The sequence below is a fragment of the Microcebus murinus genome, chromosome 30 (assembly GCF_040939455.1).
Source record: "Microcebus murinus isolate Inina chromosome 30, M.murinus_Inina_mat1.0, whole genome shotgun sequence".
In the NCBI taxonomy this organism is placed as follows: Eukaryota; Metazoa; Chordata; class Mammalia; order Primates; family Cheirogaleidae; genus Microcebus; species Microcebus murinus.
The window spans coordinates 6158409-6179494 of record NC_134133.1 but is presented as its reverse complement, the minus strand read 5'-3'; the positions used below and the strand labels follow the sequence as shown (position 1 = coordinate 6179494).

At 48.7% G+C, this 21086-nt stretch overlaps 1 protein-coding gene across 2 annotated transcripts in view; it reads left to right on the top strand.

The window, feature by feature from the left end:
* PTPRG (protein tyrosine phosphatase receptor type G) overlaps nucleotides 1-21086 on the top strand; it is a 699041-nt gene that overhangs the window by 600125 nt on the left and 77830 nt on the right. For both annotated transcript variants that reach the window (XM_012748370.3, XM_012748369.2), the window contains exon 13: nucleotides 10170-10299. In XM_012748370.3, coding sequence (XP_012603824.1) covers nucleotides 10170-10299 — 130 coding nt within the window. The remainder of the gene's footprint in view (nucleotides 1-10169; nucleotides 10300-21086) is intronic.

Here is a 21086-nt window from a genome sequence, read left to right as displayed (position 1 = left end):
CCAGTGTATCCATATTCATCCCTGAGGGTTTATTGATGGTCTCTTCTGGCTCAGCTCTGAGCCAGGTGCTAAGGGGAGTGTCCAGTTCAGGGGGTCGGCAAACTCTAGCCTATAAGCCACATGCTGCCCACGGCCGTCTGCTTTTCGTGGCCCATGAGCTAAGAATGGACAGAGTTGGACAGAGACTTTGGGCTGCTGTTCTGCTTTGAGCCAGAGTGGGGGTGCTAAGCTCCAAGCACCCCACCCCTTTGGGCAAACCCTTAGGTGTGTCTTTGGAACCCTCAAGCTCTAAGGAACCCCACTTGAAAACCGTAGATTATAGAAATAACAGTGTCACCAAGTTACCTTTTGCTCTGTGCTGATAGCTCTGCCTGTGCTGCTCGAGGCCACCTCTGCATGTCACTCACCCTACAGCTCTCCCATGGGGACCGTGCTGTCATTGTTGCCATCAAGCCAGCGAGGAAACTGAGACTCACAGGGTCAAGGGATGGGGCCAAGGCCACACAGCACATGGCAACACAGAGCCCAAACCCAGTGGCGCTCCCTTCCTCTTGGCCTTGGCGCTAGATTCCAGAATGAGCAACACAAGGTGATTTCAGATGAAATATTAATTATTAAGGGACTATTTTAATGTGTGCTTATAAAAACAGACCAATTTTTCCTTTATGGCAGAGGTTCTCAACCGGAGACAATTGTGTCCTTCTCCTCAGGAACGCTGGGCAGAATCTGGAGACATTTTTGGCTGTCACAACTAGGGTGGGAGATGCTCCTGTCACCTAGTGGGCCACTAACCATCTCATAATGCACAGGATGGCCCCCCAGATAAGGAATCATCTGGTCTGAAATGCCAGTAGTGCCAAGTTTGAGAAACCCTGATTTTTAGAGTATTAATATAAGGTTTACTTTTTGAAGAAGTTTACTTGAGTGAAAAAAAAAAAAGAGTAGTTAATTTAAAGACAAAAAGAAGTAATAGTATAGGTTTGTGAAGATAGCGCAGAAGTCACGAATGTGATACCCACTGGGAAGACTGTAGCTATGTTATTTAAAATAAATTACATCCGGCACTTGTATGGACTGTCAGAAGTAGTTTTTCAGCTAAGCCTAGTTCTGTTGGTCGCGTTCCTTTTTCAGGAGATGTTCCTTTATAATTCTGCTTGTCCCTGCTCCAGGCTGTCCCTTTTCCTAGCGTGTCTGTAGGAACTAAGTCAGGATTAGCTTGAAGGGATTATTTGGCTACCAATATGGTTTAGTTTCCTCCCAGGAAGTATCTAGGTTCATGGAAGTTTCTGTTCTCCACCTACTAATCTTTGAACTAAGATTGTGAATCTCTTGGCGTGGAAAACCAGAACCCACTGAGAACAAGTAGATTTCCAGACAGGTTGGAGGCAAGAATTCAGTTTGTCCGAGGTGGCAGCTTAGATATAAGATCAGTATACAGCTTCTGTCCGGGACTGACTTCGGAGCCACGTAATGTCGCAACCGAGTGTCTCTGGTGGGTTAGGACTTGCTGGATTTATGGGGCCTGGAACTAAATTGGGATTTATCAAATGCCCTCGATTTCCCACCACCTAATTGAAATAGAGGTGGCAGACTATCGCTGGATGGTTTGAGTCTGGAGAGTTACGCTCTGTGTGAGATGGCAAAGGAGCACTTACCCATGGGAAGTCTAGGCAGTGATTTGCATAGAAGCGAATGACGCTCTAATTCAGCCCATACGTGTGAACACAGTACCAGCATCCGCTGCAGGGGAATGCATGTGTCTGTAACTAACCAGCAGTCATTCCTCTGCAGCAGTCGTTTAGGTAACATAAGGGTTCCAGAAAAACCAAGGCCAGTTTTGTGGCCCTAAAAGAGCAGCTACCATATCACTTCACACCCGTTAGGATTGCTACTATTAAAAAAAAAACAAAATAGGAAATAAGTGTTGGTAAAAATGTGGCAAGATGGGAACCCTTTGGGCACTGCCAGTGGGAGTATAAAATGGTGTCGCTGCTGTGGATAAGCACTGTGGAAAATTTCTCGAAAAGCTGAAAATGGAATCACCACAAGATTTAGCAGTTCCACTTCTGGGTATACAGTTGACCCCCGAACAACACATACTTGAGGTGTGCAGGTCTACTTCCACATGGATTTTCTTCTACCCCTGAGACAGCAAGACCAGCCCCTCCTCTTCTTCCTCTTCAGCCTCCTCAACGTGAAGACGGCGAGGATGGAGGCCTTCACGGTGATCTGCTTCCACTTAATGCATAGTCAATGTTTCCCTTCCTTGTGATTTTCTTAATAGCACCTTCTTTTCTCTAGCTTACTTTGCTGTAAGAATACAGTCTATAATAACATAACATACAAAATATGTGTTAATTGACTGTTATTGGTAAGTCTTCTAGTCAACAGTAGGCTACTGGTAGCAAAGTTTGGGGGAGTCAAAAGTCATACACGGATTTTTGATGGTGCCAGGTTTGCTGCACCAACTCCTGTATTGCTCAAGGGCCAACTGGATACCCAAAAGCAGGCGTCCTCAAACTATGGCCCGCGGGCCACATACGGGCTGCCTAGCACATTCATCCGGCCCTCCTGGTGTTTTTGCCGCCGCTGCCTGTCCAGCTTAGCAGCCGACTCATCCCAGGCCCACAGTGCGCACTCTAACGGTCTGAGGGACAGTGAATTGGCCCCCTGTTTAAAAAGTCTGAGGACTCCTGCCCAAAAGGATTGAAAGTAGGATCTCAAAGAGATACTTGGTCCCCTATGGTGACAGCAGCATTATTTACAACAGCCCAGAGCTGAGAGCAACCCAAGCTTTTAACAGTGGATAAGTGATATATAGTACCTATAGTGGAATACTGTTCAGCCTTGAAAAGGAAGGAAATCCCATTACATGCTACAATATGGATGAACCTTTTGAGGACATTAAGCTAAGTGAGATGAACCAATCACAAAAATACAAATACTATATGACTCCATTTATACAAGGTGCTTAGTGTAGTCGTAGAAACAGAAGGTAGAATGGTGGCTGCCACAGGCTGGTGGAAGGGAGGAATGGAAAGTTTAATGGCTACAGAACTTTTTTATTTTTTTATTTTTTGAGACAGAGTCTTGCTCTGTCACCCTGGCTAGAGTGCAATAGCATCATTATAGCTCACTGCAACCTTAAACTTCGGGGCTCAAACTCTCTTCCTGCCCCAGTCTCCTGAGTAGCTGGGACTACAGGTGCGTACCACTATGCCCATTTAATTTTTAGTAGAGATGGGGTCTCACTCTTGCTCAGAGCTGGTCCTGAACTCCTGAGCTCAAGTGATCCTCCCACCTCAGCTTCCCAAAGTGCCAGGATTATAGGTGTGAGCCACCGCACCCAGCCAGGCTATAGAGTTTTAATTTTGCAAGATGAAAAAGTTCTGGAGGTTGGTTGTACAACGGTGTGAATATACTTAAAATCACTGAGCTGTACATTTAGAAATGGTCAAGATGGTCAATTTTGTGTTATGTGAGGTGTTTGTTTTTCTTTTTTACCACAATTTAAAAAAATAAGGCAGCCACCTTAATTCACAGATGTAGGCAGTTTTTAATGAGTGGTGTCACGTAGGACAAATTTGGTGAAGTTGCTCACGATGGAAACCAGCCATACGTTTCTGAATGTGCAGATTGCCCTTCTCTTTATCCTTCTTGCAAACGAAAGAATCTTGCTTTTCTCTATTCCTGATAGTGGCTTCTCAGATCCAAGCTAGCTTTAACCTTGACACCAGAGGGGTTCTTGTCCTGAAGCAGACGTCCAGCCCTTCCTGGGGGGTCGGAGGCGTTTCAGATGGGTCCCTCTGGTGCGTCGCTGCCTGTCGCATTTCTAGTACATTGTACTCCGTTTCTATTTGCTTCTACTGGGATGAGAGCCAAGCCAGTAAAAGGCAAACAGCATTAATTCAGTGATGACATATGCCACTGAAAACTGTTTTTCTTTTCTTTTTTTTTTTTCTTTTTTTTTTTTAAAAGCAGAATGGAGGCACTTTACTCAGATTCTGCTGGGTGCTGAAATAAAGACGGAGGGCAGAAGAGACCGTGGGGAAGTCGTGAAACCTTACCTCCCTCCTGCGCATGCTCAGAGAGGGTTAGTTAGCATTTGCCCCAGGTTTCGTTTGTGAAGCAGGCTCATTCTCTGAGCCTGGGCCCTGGCTGTCCTCAGATCTTCTGACCCAGCGGCCATTCATCTGCACGTCACATCCCTGGGGGGATGTGGCAGTCACTTGATAGCCCCTTTCTCATTCTCATCCTCTGCACACAGATCAGAAAGACCCAGTTCTAGAAAGACGATGAAAAAAGCCCAGAGTTATTGAGGAGAATGGACCGTGTTAGATGGGCAGAGCAACAGCATGGTTAGTTTCTAATCAGTCGAGAAATAAAACTTCTTCCAAAACAAATTGAGTTGGAGAAAACTGCTTTGTACAGAGACAGCCTCTTCCCTGATCCAGGCTAGTGGACAGTCAGGATCATGGGCAGAAATGTATCAAACCATTATTTTTGCTTTTGAGCTCAAGATTCTTTTTTTTTTTTTAGAGACAGAGTCTCACTGTATTGCCTGGGCTAGAGTGCCATGGCGTGAGCCTCGCTCACAGCAACCTCCAACTCCTGGGTTCAAGCGATCCTCCTGCCTCAGCCTCCCGAGTAGCTGGGACCACAGGCACGCGCCACCATGCCCGGCTAATTTTTTCTATATATATTAGTTGGCCAATTAATTTCTTTCTATTTATAGTAGAGACAGGGTCTCGCTCTTGCTCAAGATGGTTTCGAACTCCTGACCTTGAGCAATCCTCCCGCTGAGGCCCCATGATTTCATTGTGCATCTGGCCCCTAAATTCTGTAGTCGTAGCTAATACCATCTGCTTCACATAGATTATCTCGTTTAATCCTCTTGACTCCCCTAGTGAGTGTTATCCTCTGTTCCCCTTTGATAGAGGAGGGATGGACCGGAGGCTCAGAGATGGGCAGTCACTTACTCAAAGCCACACAGCTGGAAAGATGAGTCAGAATCTGTCACATGGCCTCGGGTGCTATCGCGTGTTCTGGTCTCTGGAGCCCTGGGCGTAGGGAAGGTTGTTGGGGGACGGAGGGCACAAGAAAAGGAGGAGGAGGATGTCCCTTCTGCCAGCGCAGCATGCTGTATGCTCCTAGCAGGTTGTCATTTTCTTAGGGCCACTGAATTAGCCAGGCAGCAGATGAGTGTTTCTTGTGAAGGACAGCTCGTCTTGTTGTGGCCCGTTTACAGGACGGAGGATGAACACAGAACACAAAACACAAACTTAGAACACAAGGAAAAACACAGACACACATACAAACGGTTGACTCGAGTAATATACTGGGTCAGTTTTATTTTTATACTCTAAAAAATTAAAGTTAGTTCCTTGTACGTAACCACCCAGGCGTGGCAGCGATAGCCATAAATTCCGGAATGGGTAGCCTTAGGGAAGCAGATATCCCCTGACTCAGAAATTCAAGGTGGTTGCTCTAGGTGGTAGGCATAGATCACGGACTGAAATTAGCAAGGATGGGCAAGGTGAGCCACAGGGGGCGTTTCTCATCCCCAGCTTCTATTAACTCCAGCGGCTGTGCCTGGCTTAGGTCGCCCCTCCCTTGAGGGGTCTTACCCGTCATTGACTAACTAGCCATCTTATGGGGTGTTTATTGAGTAGCCTCCAGACCCCTAATGCCATGGGGTGGGGCCACTCTTGCTACTTGCAGCTCAGGTCCTTTGTTATGCCTCTAGGCAGCACCTTTGTTTATCACAAGGACCCTGTCCTGAACACATTACTTTCAAACACTCTGGACAGAACACGTACATTACTCACTAACTTTAATTCTTAAACTAGGAAAATATGTGTCAGTCCCCTACACGTCTGGCCTCGGCCAACTCTGAGGTCCTAGCTCTTCGCCAGCAGTGGCACCGCATGCAGCCCCTTCTCTGATGCCCAGCCTGTCCCGAGCTCCGTGTGACTGCCACTTATGCACTCAGGTGTCACAAAGAGCAGCCAGATTCGGCCGCCACCCAGTGAGCGCTCACGATCAGCCTGGTGCTGTGTGAGGACGTTGACAAAGAAGAGAGTGGTGGTGGCAGTGGAGACGCTGATGCCAGGCATGGCGTGTCACTGATCATAGTAGCAGACGTGAACCAGGTCCATGTGGGTGCCCCCCAACCTTCTGAGTGTTTTAGACACACGAATTCCTATAATCCTCACAGCGCCACCGTGCGGTAGGAAATGCTGTTTCCATTCACACAGCAGGACATTGAGGATCAGAGAAGTTAGGTCGCTTGCCCAGAGTTGCAAAGCCTGTAGGAGGCAGAGCTTTATTACTGTTCTTCCATATGCAGATGGAAATCAGCCCTGCCTTCGGGGACCTATGATAATCGAGCGTGCTGTTTGCAGTAAGAGCAACGCAAGATGATGATGATGACAATGGTGATGATACGCTTATTTAGCGTATGCTCGATGCCAGAGACGCTTCCAAGCATTCTGCGTGCATCTTCTCGTTGGATTTTCCCAACAGTTCTATAAAGTTGGTTCTTTGGATCCCATTTTATAGATTAAGAATTAAGAAGTCCAGCCCCAAACTGGTTTAAGTTATTGATTAAAGCTCATGTGCAAAGTAGCGGAGCAGGAGCAGGATTTGAGCCTTTTTTTTTTTTTTAGACAGAGTCTTACTCTATTGCCCAGGCTGAAGTGCCGTGGCGTTATCATGGCTCACTGCTACTTCACACTCCTGGACTCAAGTGATCTTCCTGCCTCAGTCTCCTGAGTAGTTAGGACTACAGGCATGCGCCACCATGCCCGGCTAATTTTTCTATTTTTAGCAGAGACGGGGTCTCTCTCTTGCTCAGGCTGGTCTCGAACTCCTAAGCTCAAAAGATCCGCCCCCCTCAGCCTTCCAGATTAGTAGGATTACTAATCCTACTAATTACTAATCCTACTAACAGGCGTGAGCCATCGTGCCTGGCCAGATATTCAGTCTTAAGCCCCTCCTAAGGCCCAAAAATTCTGGAATGGTCCCTGTTGACTGGTTTTAGGCTGGCAGAAATACCATGGAGCTGATGTTTCCACTGACTGTTTAGGAATAGAAGTGTGAAGGGACTACTGTTGGCCAAGAGTCCTTTTCAGTGGTTTAGGTCAAATAGGACATGGAGTTTGCATTCTGGGTAGCAGCATAGCCAAGAATCCTTTTCTGTAAAGAGCAGGTAGAGAAATAAGACATTGAAACACCCACAGTACCCAAGGGCTCCCCAAGGTGGAGACCAAGTTAATTGGACCTGTAGCTTGGAAGATCAGCCCTCTTGACATTTTTTTCCATTAACAGGACCTCCAGGCCTTTGAGATACCCCCACTACTGGTCAGATAATTACCTGGCTGATCTGCCCCCTGTGCTGGGACCCCACAGAGTTATTCTCATTTGCAGCTCGGTTTCCTCTGGCCAGCCACCAGCGCCTTGCGATAAAAGCATCGTGTCGATGGAGAGAACTCGTGTCTGATCCTTGTCTGTCTCGGCTCAAGACCCTGCAGCGGCTTCTGCTGCCCTTAGCGCTAAGACTCAGTCTTGTCTTTTTTTTTTGAGACAGAGTCTCACTCTGTCTCCCGGGCTAGAGTGCCGTGGCGTCAGCCTCGCTCACGGCAACCTCAATCTCCTGGGCTCGAGCTATCCTTCTGTTTCAGCCTCCCGAGTAGCTGGGACTACAGGCATGCGCCACCACACCTGACTAATTTTTTCTGTATATTTTTAGTTGTCCAGCTAATTTCTTTCTATTTATTTTTAGTAGAGACGGGGTCTCGCTCTTGGTCAGGCTGGTCTCGAACTCCTGACCTTGAGTGATCCTCCCACTTTGGCCTCCCAGAGCGCTAGGATTACAGTCAAGAGCCACCTCACCTGGCCAGACTTGGTCCCTTAATTCAGCCTAAGAGCTGAATCAGCCTCCTACTTCCCCATCTTGGCCCCCCTCCCTCGAGTTCTTGTATTCCCACTGATAACACTCTCTTTCCGGAACACACTTCTTCCCTGGTCTTAGCCTGGCCAGCTCTCCTTCATCCTGCAGAGCCTGCCCCAAACCCCTAAATACCACTTCCTCTGGGCATCCTGTGGAGACCTGGGCGTGGACAGCGACTCCCTACAGCGCCCTGGGCCTGCCCGTGCACCCACTCATTGTTCTCTAATTACCTATTCACATGCCGCCTTGGCCCCCTGGAATGATTCTTACCCCGTGGGCACAGGGCTGCTCCAGTGTGACATCCTGCATCCCCGCGGCCCCACGCCTGGTGCTCAGCAGGGACTTGGCAAATAGCAATCAAATGGGAACCTGGAGCAAGGGGTTGAGAGACGGGCTGGCACGGCCAGTGGGTGGGCGCTTTGTAAATGGTGCAGCACTCAGTGGTGGCTTTCCTGCAGACTGTGCTCCACCTGCAGGACTGTGTCCTCTGGGGGAGTTGGGGACGAATCGAGCCCCGCCTGTTTCACCGGCCTGTCCCAAAAGCAAAGAAAGTGTTCGCTATGAAGCACATTGGCGGGTCAGGCGCAGTGGCTCACGCCTGTCATCCTAGCACTCTGGGAGGCCGCAGCAGGGGGATCACTCAAGGTCAGGAGTTCCAGACCAGCCTGAGCGAGAGCGAAACCTCCATCTCTACTAAAAAAAAATAGAAAGAAATTAATTGGACAACTACAAATATATAGAAAAAATTAGCCGGGCATGTTGGCGCATGCCTGTAGTCCCAGCTGCTCGGGAGGCTGAGGCAAGAGGATCTCTTGAGCCCAAGAATTTGAGGTTGCTGTGAGTGAGGCTGACACCACGGCACTCACTCTAGCCCGGGAAACAGAGTGAGACTCTGTCTCAAAAAATGTAAAAATAAAATAAATAAAATAGCACATCAGAGGAAACCCAGAGAAACGCGCAGTGACACACTTTTTATGACTTGGGCGTGTTGCCTCTTTAAAACTCTGCTCCAAAGCCAATTATTTCTTCCCTCCTTAGCCCACCTCCCCGCACCTGGAAAACCTGGCCTGATTAACTCTGCGTTTAGCTGGGCTGCCTGGACGCTGGCCTCGTTTTTTTTTTTGTTTTTTTTTTTTTTTTTTTTGCAGAGCAGGAGGAATCTTTGCTTGAGCACAAGTCAGAGCCTGCTTTGGATTTTTCTAGGGGCTTCTCCTTGCAGTCCCAGTTAACCCTTGCTGTGCCGCTGCCTGCCTCCTGTCATTGCCCCTGTGCTTGTGCCCTTCCCAACCCCGGCACTGGACCTGAGCTTCCTCTGGGCCACCTGGCACTTGCCGGGCATCTACCCCACAGACCAAGGGACTGTAGGATCTCCTGCTGGGGTTCCTGGGGACATCTGAAGGACTCAGGGGCCTGGAGAGTGATAGGAAGGAGCTGCCTGGGTAAGAGGACTGGGCAGACGTGTGCTGGGCGACTGGGGTGAGGCGTGGCTTCCTGTGTCGTTTATGTCAGAAGCTTTTGGAGGGATCTGGGGTTGGGATGGGATTGAAGGAAAAGCTGGAGAACCAGATTTGGGGACAACCTGGGGATCTGGGCGGGGGACCCTACGCACAGGATCACGTGGGCGTGCCTGCTGGGCTGTGCCGGCCAGTCTGTGCGTCCCTGGTTGAAAGTGCAGGCTGACAGCACCGTTGCCCCAGCTCGAGTCCCACAGCCAGCCCTGGCCAAGACAGCAGGAAGCCCCTCACCGTGACTGTCTGTTAGGGAGAGGCGATTTCCCAAAGCAGAGTTGGGGTGTTGTTAGTGCAGGAAGGGGTACAGGAGGGGCTCTCCAGTGGCTGTTCTGCCCCTGCTCCTTTGAGAGACTTAAGCACATGTCCTCAGAGCACCCAGGGTCCCCTCTGTGTGGGTGGCGTTCTTGGAGTAAGGCTGGACGTCTGTGACTTCTGTACGTTGCTCTTCGAAAGCATCTCGAACCACCTCTGCAAATCCGTCCTGCTGCCGGTTCCAGAATGCAGCCCGCGGAAGGGGCCTTGCCTGGGTTGGGACAGGGTGGGAAAAGGTGTGGGCTGGGACTGTCCCTCTGTCATCGGGCACCTAGAACAGGTGGCCCGGTTCTCCAGAAACCACGCAGAACCGAAGCAGAACTCTGCACCAGGCTCTGGCTCCCCAGCTCCGCTACCCTCTGTCTTCTAACTCGGCTGGTTTCTCGTTGCTGCAGAAAAGAACACTTCTGGAATGATTAGCCGCCCCGCCCCGGGCAGGATGGAGTGGATCATCCCTCTGATCGTGGTGTCAGCCTTGACCTTCGTGTGCCTCGTCCTTCTCATCGCTGTGCTCGTCTACTGGAGGTAAGTAAGCCAGGCGGCGCCCACAGAGCACGCCGGGGCCGGGGGCCCACAAGGGGCAGCCCGCAGCCGCTGCCTTCAGGAAGGTGGGGTAGCTGGAATGTGTCTAGTGCCACCTCCTGGGAGACCCTCTTGTCCCTGGAAGGCGCTGCAGGCCAAAGCTGCCTTTGAGGTCAAGGCCTGCACGGTGAGTATCTGGGATTTAGTACTACCCAAGAGGCTTTTGCTTGAGAATCCAGAAACTTCAGATCCCAGCTCTGCTGGATTCAAATCCCATGTCCACCTTGAACTTCAGTTTCTGGCCCTGCAAAATGAGTTAATGAATTCCACATTATTTCCAGTGTCTCTGAGATGCCGCGTTCCTTGGTTGTAGCCACATAATTCCTCCTCTTGACCTTACAATTTTGTTAGAGCCTTTTGCTGAAAATTAAGCTTCACCAGTAAGAAACAGGTGTTGTATTTTCATCTCTCCCTCTCTCTCTTCTCTCCATTTGCTCAATTCATTTTGAGCTCCTACTGTATACACTGGTGATACAAAAGTGAGCGAGACAGATAAACATCCTTACTCTCAGAGAGCTCATATTTTGGTGGAGGAGATGGGCAACAGACAAAGTGAATGTCTAAAGCGTGTACTTTCTGAGCTGGGGTTAAGTGTGTAATAGGGAAAACTCACTCTGGAGAGGGGCGAGGCATGCGGGGGCTCAGGGCCGGGTGTTGAGAGTGATCAGGGAGTGCCCAACTGAGACGTGCTGTGTGAGCAAAGACCTGAAGGAGGAGGGATCCAAATGGGCCCCATCTGGGGTGAATTCCAAGCAGAGGAAATGGCACGTGCAAAGGCCCTGAGGCAGGAGCATGTCTGGTGTGTTCCGGGAACAGCCAGGAGGTTGTTTGGTGGCTGAGCACGTGGGTACAGGGGGAGAGTGGTAGAAGAGGGTGTGAGATCAGGAAGGGATAGGGCAGAGGAGGATCAAGTCACGTGCAACTGGACATGGGGTCTCTGGTAATGCATTGTCTTCTTCCTAAGATGAGCGGGGACAGGCACCGAAGGGTATCGTGGTTTGACTTCAGGATTACCTGACTGCTGTGTTGCACACAGACCTAAGGGGACCAGGGGCAAAAGCAGAGACTGCTGGGAGACCACTGAACTAGCTCAAGAAAGATGTCATTGTGGCTCAGACAGGGGCGCAGTGCAGTTGGGGAGGATCAGTTGTCTATAGAAATATTTCGAAGGTGGGAGCAAGAGTCTCTGCTGACAGCCTGGCTGTGTGTCGTTGGGTCTGTTCTCAATTAGCTGGATCAGGGAAATAAAGAAGGGGGGCATTTTGGACTTCCCCAGTTGTCTGACAGTAACCTTAGGATTGTTAGTACTGCAGACCAGCTAGAGCAGGCGTCCTCAAACTACGGCCCAAGGGCCACATGCGGCCCGCCGAGGACATTTATCTGGCCCGCTGGGTGTTTTTGCTGCCGCTGCCTGTCCTGCTTAGCAACCAACTCGTCCTGGGCCCACAGTGCGCACGTGTGGAATGTGGGCGGCACTCTCCAACGGCCCTCCAACGGTCTGAGGGACGGTGAACTGGCCCCCTGTTTACAAAGTTTGAGGACCCCTGAGCTAGAGTATGAAGTACCTCGTGTTTTGGGGTGAGCACAAGGCCATCGGCCCCACCTCTGTGTCATCCCTTCTCCAGGAAAAAGTGGTTTGCAAACATATGTGTCTGGAACCTCTTGGAAAACTGAAGGCCACCTAATGCGAGTTTAACAGAGCATGTAAAATGACAAAGGTCTGTGTGCCCATCTGTTGGTTCTGCTTGGTGCTGGGTAGTTTTTGTCTTGGACTCTCCCCACAGAGGATCAGGGAGGGGGTCCCACAGCTGCCGCACGCTGAGTGATACCAGGTCCGCATTCCCCACAGAAAGCACACCTTGGACCAAGCAGTTGTAGCAAAAAGTCTCAGGGCTGTTTCTGATTGAGCTGGAGACTTCTACCCTCTATGACCAAGAAGGACCATGTGGCTGAGCAGGCCTAGATACCAGGCTGGCCAACAAAGCATGAGTGTTCAGGGCGAGGTTCTTGGAGAAAACAGCTGTGTCATGTAATAAAGACAGCTCTAGAATCTTCCAATTCAAGATGTATTTTACCAACTAGTTTTTTTGTTTGTTTGTTTTTTGAGACAGAGTCTCTCTCTGTTGACCCGGTTAGATTGCCATGAAGTCAGCCTAGCTCACAGCAACCTCCAACTCCTGGGCTCAAGTGATCCTCCTGCCTCAACCTCCCGAGTAGCTGGGACTACAGGCACACACCACCATGCCTGGCTCATTTTTTCTATATAATTTTAGTTAGCCAATTGATTTCTTTCTATTTTTGGTAGAGACGGGGTCTCACTCTTGCTCAGGCTTGTCTCGAACTCCTGACCTCGAGCAATCCTCCTGCTTCGGCCTCCCAGAGTGCTAGGATTACAGGCGTGAGCCACCTCGCCCAGCTGGCAATGCAGTTTTGAAGCTGGAAAAAAAGCACTTCTCTTCTGCATTCCAAAGCACCATAAGAGTAGGTGATTGGCAAACTGACTTGACATAAGTAGAGCACTGAGGCAGATCAGGACCTTCTGGATCATTTCCTCAGGTGGTAGGCCTGGCACCCAGGGGTTCCAGCCAGCTCCCTGTGGCAGCAGTTTCTACCACAACTGAAGATTGGTCCTTTGCAGCTATTGGTCTGCTTTCTGAGTATGCTCATTTGGGGTTATTGACTCTGATTTATTAGGTTTGTGAAATAGTGGAAACTAGACCCAAGGTCTCTGAATTCTGTCTCTGCCCCAGACTCTCACTGTACAGCGATATCAGTGCTTGCTAATGTTCAGTGAGTCCTTTTTGAGTTCCACACACTATACCCAGCACTTGGGTGACATCGTCTTGTATGATTCTTACAACAAACCTGTATGGTAGGTACTATTACTACCACTTTCTTTGACCAGGGAAGAGAGAGGGAATTCACATTTGTTAAATGCCTGCTATGAGCCAACTGGTATGCAATATCATCTACTGTGTGGTCACAGCCCTTCTCTTTTGCAGTTGACAAAAATCCATTTCAAAATGCATTAAATGGCCGGGCGCAGTGGCTCATGCCTGTAATCCTAGCACTCTGGGAGGCCAAGGTGGGAGGATCGTTTGAGCTCTGGACTTCTAGACCAGCCTGAGAAATAGCAAGACCACGTCTCTACTAAAAATAGAAGGAAATTAGCCAAACAACTAAAAATAGAAAAAATTAGCCAGGCATGGTGGCACATTCCTGTAGTCCCAGCTACCTGGGAGGCTGAGGCAGGAGGATTGCTTGAGCCCAGGAGTTGGAGGTTGCTGTGAGCGAAGCTGACACCACAGCACTCACCCGGGCAACTGAGTGAGACTCTGTCTCAATAAATAAATAAATGCATTAAACACAAGCGGGAAAAACCTTTTCATGGAATTGAAAGGATCAGAAGCATGAGGCCTGACTGGATTGAGAAGATGAAGCAAGGACACAGATGGGGACCTGGCTGGTTTGGTCTGTCTCTATTTGTCCTGCTCTCAGTCTCCGGGATCTGCTCCCCACGTGGTCTCTCTCTCAGGCAGATTTTCTGCCAACACAGTGGCCTCTGGCCACGACAGGCCTGCATCTCTCCTTCCAGTGGAAAGGGACTTTCTCTTCTCAAACTGCTCCACTTGAGTCCCAGCAAGGTGTCTCCTATGACTGACTTGGGTCATCTGTCCATCTCTAGTCTTTTGGACACCAAAGGGATGGAATGTTCTTGTAGATCCTGTGTCTTATATTTAACTGTGGAGCCCAGAAGTAGGATCAGTGCCATTGTCATCAACACTTTGGATGGAAGCCAGACAAGGGGTGGTTTCCCAGAGAACCACCCAGGCCCAGAAAGGTGACTAGTTTTAGAAGTTCAGCTAGTGTTGAATAGTATATGCTGAGTACTAGTTCAGCTAAGTGTTCTGTTATTTAGGAAGTTATAAAGCTATTCCTTTCTTTCCTCGCTCTCCTCCTTCTCCTTCCTTCCTTCCTTCCTTCCTTCCTTCCTTCCTTCCTTCCTTCCTTCCTTCCTTCCTTCCTTCCTCCCTCCCTCCCTCCCTCCCTCCCTCCCTCCCTCCCTCTGTGTTCTTTTCTCTCTTCTTTCCTTTTTCCTTTCCTTTCCCTCTTGCTCTGTCACCCCAGGTAGAGTACAGTTGTGTCATCATAGCTCCCAGCAACCTCCAACTCCTGGGCTGAAGCCATCCTCCTGCCTCAGCCTCCCGAGTAGCTGGGACTACAGGCGCACGCCACCACGCCTGGCTAATTGTTCTGTCTTTAGTAGAGATGGGGTCTCGCTCTTGCTCAGGCTGGTTTTGAGCTCCTGACCTCAAGCAATCCTCCCTCCTCAGCCTTCCAGAGTGCTAGGATTACAGGCATGAGCCACCATACCTAGCCATAAAGCTGCTTCTATTACTGCGTGGGCATTGGCCCCATTTGCAGCTTCCTGTTCTTTATTCATTGTGTACAGAGCTCCTGCCACACCTTGTGCTTGGCCTGGTGATTCAGGGATGAAGTTCCTTGGCGCTTGCAGTCCATTGGCAGAGACAGATGAGTAAATGCAATAGCATGTGGGGAGTGTTTGGAGAAGGCTGAGCCCAAGTTGCTATAAGAGCACAGAGGCAGGGCTTCTCCCAGCTGGGAGGGGACTGGGCTCAGGAAAAGCTCCCGGAGGATCTGATGTCCAAGCTGGTCTTCCAGCACAAGCAGCTACGGGTAAGCCAGGGGACGAGGGTATGGAGCAGGCGTCCTCAAACTACGGCCCGAGGGCCACATGCGGCCCGCCGAGGACATTTATCTGGCCCGCTGGGTGTTTTTGCCGCCGATGCCCATCCTGCTTAGCAGCCGACTGGCCCCGGGCTCACAGTGCGCATGTGTAAGTGTGGGCCGAACTCACCAACAGCCCTCCAACCGTCTGAGGGACAGTGAGCTGGCCCCTGTTTACAAAGTTTGAGGACCCCTGGTGTGGAGGATCGAGGCTGCAGAGAGAAAGCCTGGCCTGCCACAAGCAGAAACATGCAGTTCAGCGTCGCTGCAGCAGTGTGTGTGGACAGCAAGGGCCAGGTCATGAAGGCCTGGTGCCACCAGCAGGGGCACGTGCCTTACTGGGGTGAGGGGGGTGGCAGGAAGGCATTAAAGGAGCCGAAGCCGCAGGGGGGCAAGACCAGAAAAAGGCGCTATTGTGTCCCAATACCAGACATGGCCCAGAATCCCACAGCCTGGATTTGGAGCCACGCTCCGCCACTCTCTACCAGTGTAGCCAGAAAGCATGTACTCCTAACGGGTGCTGTCACCCCACCCGGGGTGGGAATTGGTTCTGGGAGATTAAAAAAAAATTTACCTATTTTGTGCACAAAGCACAGATACACATACAGCACATGCACAGACGTACTGTGTATTAGTGGTATTAAAATTGCATTGGGAGGCCGGGCACGGTGGCTCACGCCTGTCATCCTAGCACTCTGGGAGGCTGAGGCGGGCGGATCGCTCAAGTTCAGGAGTTCGAAACCAGCCTGAGCAAGAGCAAAACCCGGTCTCTACTAAAAATAGAAAGAAATTAGCTGGACAACTAAAATATATAGAAAAACTTAGCCAGGCATGGTGGCACGTGCCTGTAGTCTCAGCTACTCGGGGCTGAGGCAGGAGGATCGCTTGAGCCCAGGAGTTTGAGGTTGCTGTGAGCTAGGCTGATGCCATAGCACTCTAGCCCGGGCAACACAGTGAGACTCTGTCTCAAAAAAAATAAAGTAGAATCTCATGTACAGATGTAAATGAATGTTTTCCCTTAAATGTCATCACATTGTGTAGCTGTACACAATTTCCAATAATAGGTCCATTGCATAAAACATGCTTGAAAATAACTGTTGGGATTTCTTTCTAGAGGTTCATTCTTTTGAAGGATCTCAGTTGTGCAAAGTCTTTATCCCAGAAATAGCTAAAAGTCATCTGTTTGGAGCTAAATATAGTATAAATGTAGGTTAACCAATGGAGTGGAACCACTGTGGGCCAGAAAAGGAAAGGGGTGACTATAAAGCTAATGAAACTGGTTTGGCCAATGCTCCTGAGGGGCCAAAAGGCAGTTCCAGAAAGGGACATCCCTAAGTAACCGGGTTAAAGACGTGACCCTTCTCCCACCAGGACTCCGGTAAACAACTGTGAAGCGCAGTGACTAGCCTCATTAATTCAGGGCTATCTTTGCTAGAGTAAACTTCACCGGCTGCTATGGCAGACGTACCCCAGTCCCCCAGTGGCTTGGCCCAGAAGTGAACCCTTCACGCCTTCACCCACTGGTGACCGCAGATGGTCACATACCCCAGGGACACAGATGAGGTGGGGGAGCACATGGCTAATTATATAGCACTGCCACTAGTATCTTTAGATACTTAAACCCATTGGCGTCATTGGGTTGCATGTATGTCTCCTGGAAGAGACAGCTTTGGAGACCCATTATTAGTCTCGTTACTTCAATTTTGGCTGAAACTATTAGATCATTAAATATGAAATGTCCAATTTTGAATCAAAAGCATGGTTTATTATATCTCAAACAAGAAGCAGTACAGCTATTCAAAGTAATTCTTAATGGTAGCTTGTTTTACGTCAGCAGCGAAGAAGTCTGAACAGCAAGTGGTGATGAAACCATGAAAGGCATTTCCAAAGCTTCTTGAGAATTGAATGTGTTTCCTTGCAAGAAATCAGTTGGTGCAAGGTCTGGGGAATATGGTGGATGAGAGTTTCCAAGTCCAGCCTCTGTAGTTTGAGCAGCGTTGTTTGTGCAAAGTGGTCGAGCATTGTCATGCAAGAGGATTGGCCTGTCTCTATTGACCAGTCTCAGCTGCTTCATCGCAAGCATCCTCATCATTTCATCCAACTGGGTGCAGTAGACATCTGCTGTAATCGATTGACCACATTTCATGAAGCTGTAGTGGATAATACCAGCGCTAGACCACCAAACAGACACTATTAGCTTTTCTTGATGAATATTTCATTTTGGACTGTGTTTCAGCACTTCATCTTTATCCCACCATTATTCCAAACACTTGTGATCATCAAAAAGAATCCATTTTTCATCCCATGTAACAATACAGTGTAGAAATGGTTCATCTTTATGTCGTGATAGCAAAGAAAGGCAAGCTTTGAGATGATTTCTCTTTTGACACTCATTTAATTCACGAAGAATCCATCCATCCAGTTTCTTTACCTTGCCGATTTGTTTCAGTTGTCCCAATATTGTTGGAATAGTAACATCAAACTTTGCTGCTCATTCTCATGTAGCTTGAGATGGATTAGCTTCTACTACAGCTTTCGGCTCACCATTATCCACCTTGGTCTCAGGTCGCCCACATGGCTCATTTTCAAAATTAAAATCACCACAATGGAACTTCTCAAACCATCAACATTACTGTGCATTCTTTAATCACATCCTTCCCAAATGCTTCGTTGATAATTTCAAGCTGTCCGCTCGGTGCTGGTTCCACTACAAACTCATACGTGATGCCACAAAAATTACTCTTAAAAAAATTTGAAAGCTAATCACAAGCCAAAATGTGCATTTGAAATACTAAGAATGTACCTTCGCAATAAAAATAAAACAAGAGGTATAGGCCAGGCGCGGTGGCTCACACCTGTAATCCTACCACTGTGGGAGGCCGAGAGGGGTGGATCACTTGAGGTCAGGAGTTCAAAACCAGCCTGAGCAAGAGTGAGACCCCGTCTCTACTAAAAATAGAAAGAAATTAGCTGGGCATGGTGGCGCATGCCTGTATTCCCGGCTACTTAGGAGGCTGAGGCAGGAGGATCGCCTGAGCCAGGAATTTGAGGTTGCTGTGGGCAAGGCTGAGGCCACGGCACTCACTCTAGCCAGGGCAACAAAGTGAGACTCTGTCTCAAAAAAAAAAAAAACAAGTGCCAAAGTGAAATGTCAGAGATGGAAACTGTCAAACTTAGTACTTAAGGAAATTGGACATTTCATACTTAGTAACCTGCTATTAATAAAAAATGTGGGGGTAGAAATTTCAGACAATCTGTATGTCTGGGAGACCTCAGGTACACAGAATCCCACTGGGGACTACTGGAGCAGTATTTTTGCATGCAGTAACATGGGTCTGTAGGGAGAAATGTATTTTACAATGTTGTTAGCTGAGATGTTACAGGTAGGCTAGAAGCTGCAGTTATTCCTTGAATGCTTCTTGCTGGAAGAGCTGTAGGAACCAGAATCTGCAACAATGCAGAAGTTGCTATGAAGCTCGGAAGAGATGCATGCAAAGAGAATTTGGACAAGCGACAAGATTGAGGCATGGTGGCTCACGCCTATAATCCTAGCACTCTGGGAGGCCGACGCAGGCGGATTGCTCGAGGTCAGGAGTTCCAAACCAGCCTAAGCAAGAGTGAGACCCCGTCTCTACTAAAAATAGAAAGAAATTAATTGGCCAACTAAAAAATAGATAGAAAAAATTAGCCGGAGGGGCATGGTGGCACATGCCTGTAGTCTCAGCCACTTGGGAGGCAGAGGCAGGAGGATCGCTTGAGCCCAGGAGTTTGAGGTTGCTGTGAGCTAGGCTGATGCCACGGCACTCACTCTAGCCTGGGCAACAAAGTGAGACTCTGTCTCAAAAAAAAAAAAGATTGGGAGGCAGCTAATGGAAATAAAATCAACTAACAATTACAGTGTGCCTCCTTTTGTCAGTGGCACCCTGTGTGTGCCTTATAAATGCTACAGTCCATACCTGCCATGTAGTGATTCAGAGCTACTGCAAACGAGGGAGAAGGAATCCATTCGTTGGTTTTTGAAGCATGCCATTTTGTCCTTACCGCTGACGCTGGTGAACAAAACATACCTTTTGAATTACTGCAGCGCGCAAGTGCCTTCCAAGTGCCACCCCTGCCTCAGCAAGACAAGCTGTTTATGTGGCATTAATGTGCTGACGTTCCTGAAGTGACTTAGAGCAGCACAGCTGCTGCCACTCAGAGCAGAGGAACATTTTTGGAAGGTTTCTCTTTGATTTGCATAATTGGAGGTAGATGCTGGGGAAGGATCTACTTGTCGAGTGTCCAATCAGCGTGCAGCTTGTTTATCCTCAGTGCTGGAGAACAGTGTAGCCAGGGTCAACACAACCGTTGCCCGGGCGCGGTGGCTCACGCCTGTAATCCTAGCACTCTGGGAGGCCGAGGCAGGAGGATCGCTCAAGGTTGGGAGTTTGAGACCAGCCTGAGCAAGAGCAAGACCCCGTCTCTACTAAAAATAGAAAAATTAATTGGCCAACTGAAAATATATAGAAAAAATTAGCTGGGCATGGTGGCGGGTGCCTGTAGTCCCAGCTACTCAGGAGGCTGAGGCAGGAGGATCACTTGAGCCCAGGAGTTTGAGGTTGCTGTGAGATAGGCTGACGCCATGGCACTCTAGCCTGGGCAACAGAGTGAGACTGTCTCAAAAAAAAAAAAAACAAGACCCTTGGATCCACTTGGAATTGTGAATATTACAGAAATACTTTAAATTCGCATTTTACTGTAATGCTGAGGAAAGTTATTTCAAAGGTAGCTCTTCTTTCCCTGATGGGCAAAGTCTTACTTCCATCATGGCTTTGGACGTCTTACGCCTTTGCACTCGGATATCGAGTGTGGATACTGTCGAGTGGATAATGAGAAAAAAACAAGCGACTGCAAAGGGTTAAGACGTATAGAGCCAAGAACCTCTTATTGAATATTTGCATACCAAATATGCTCAACAGATTACACCCCCACCTAATCAGCTTACAAATACTAGGAAATTTATTATTATTATGTTCATTTTGCAGATCAGAAAACTGAGGCTTAGTAAGATCAGGAGACATGTTCAAGTTGCAGTGTTAATTTTTGGTAGAACCCGGATTTGAACCCAGCATCTTGGACTTTGTAGCCCTCTGTCTTAGTCAGTACGTTTTCTTGCCTAGATGGGAGTAGCGTGCCTGGAGGCATTTAATTCCTTCCACAGCCTGCTTTTATAGTGCATGTTTATGCATCAGAAAGACACTCTAGGAAAAGGGCCTGTCTCACAGCTACACGGTGGTAAGCTGGCTTGGAAGGCCAGATACACACCATCCTGTGGCTTCAATTTGCCAAAATCATGTGGAAGAAAACTTCAGGGGGCAAGTCTATTTTCAGGTGTTTTGGAAGCTGACAAATGATATGTCCACTCAGTTATATCTTTATTGCTCTTGAAAAGACTCTGATGTTGAATAACATAGCCTATTTGATCTGTCGTAGTCTCAGCTGATCAATGCTCATTTTCTTACTGGTAATTTAGTATCTTTTTTTTTTTTTTTTTTTTTGAGACAGCGTCTCACTCTGTTGCTTGGGCTAGAGTGCCGTGGCATCAGCCTAGCTCACAGCAACCTCAAGCTCCTGGGCTCAAGCGATCCTCCTGCCTCAGCCTCCTGAGTAGCTGGGACTACAGGCATGAGCCACCATGCCTGGCTAATTTTTTCTATCTATTTTTAGTTGGCCAATTAATTTCTTTCTATTTTTAGTAGAGACAGGGTGTAGCTCTTGCTCAGGCTGGTCTCAAACTCCTGACCTTGAGCGATGCTCTCGCCTTGGCCTCCCATAGTGCTGGGATGACAGGTGTGAGCCGCCGTGCCCGGCCTAGTATCTTACTGACCATAATTCTAGCAAATTCTAGGAAGCTGCTCTACAGTTTTGCAAAGTGTAGAATAGGTTCACCTCTCGGGTTCAGACAGGGCTGAGCTAACCGCGTAGTCAGGCGTCCTTAAACT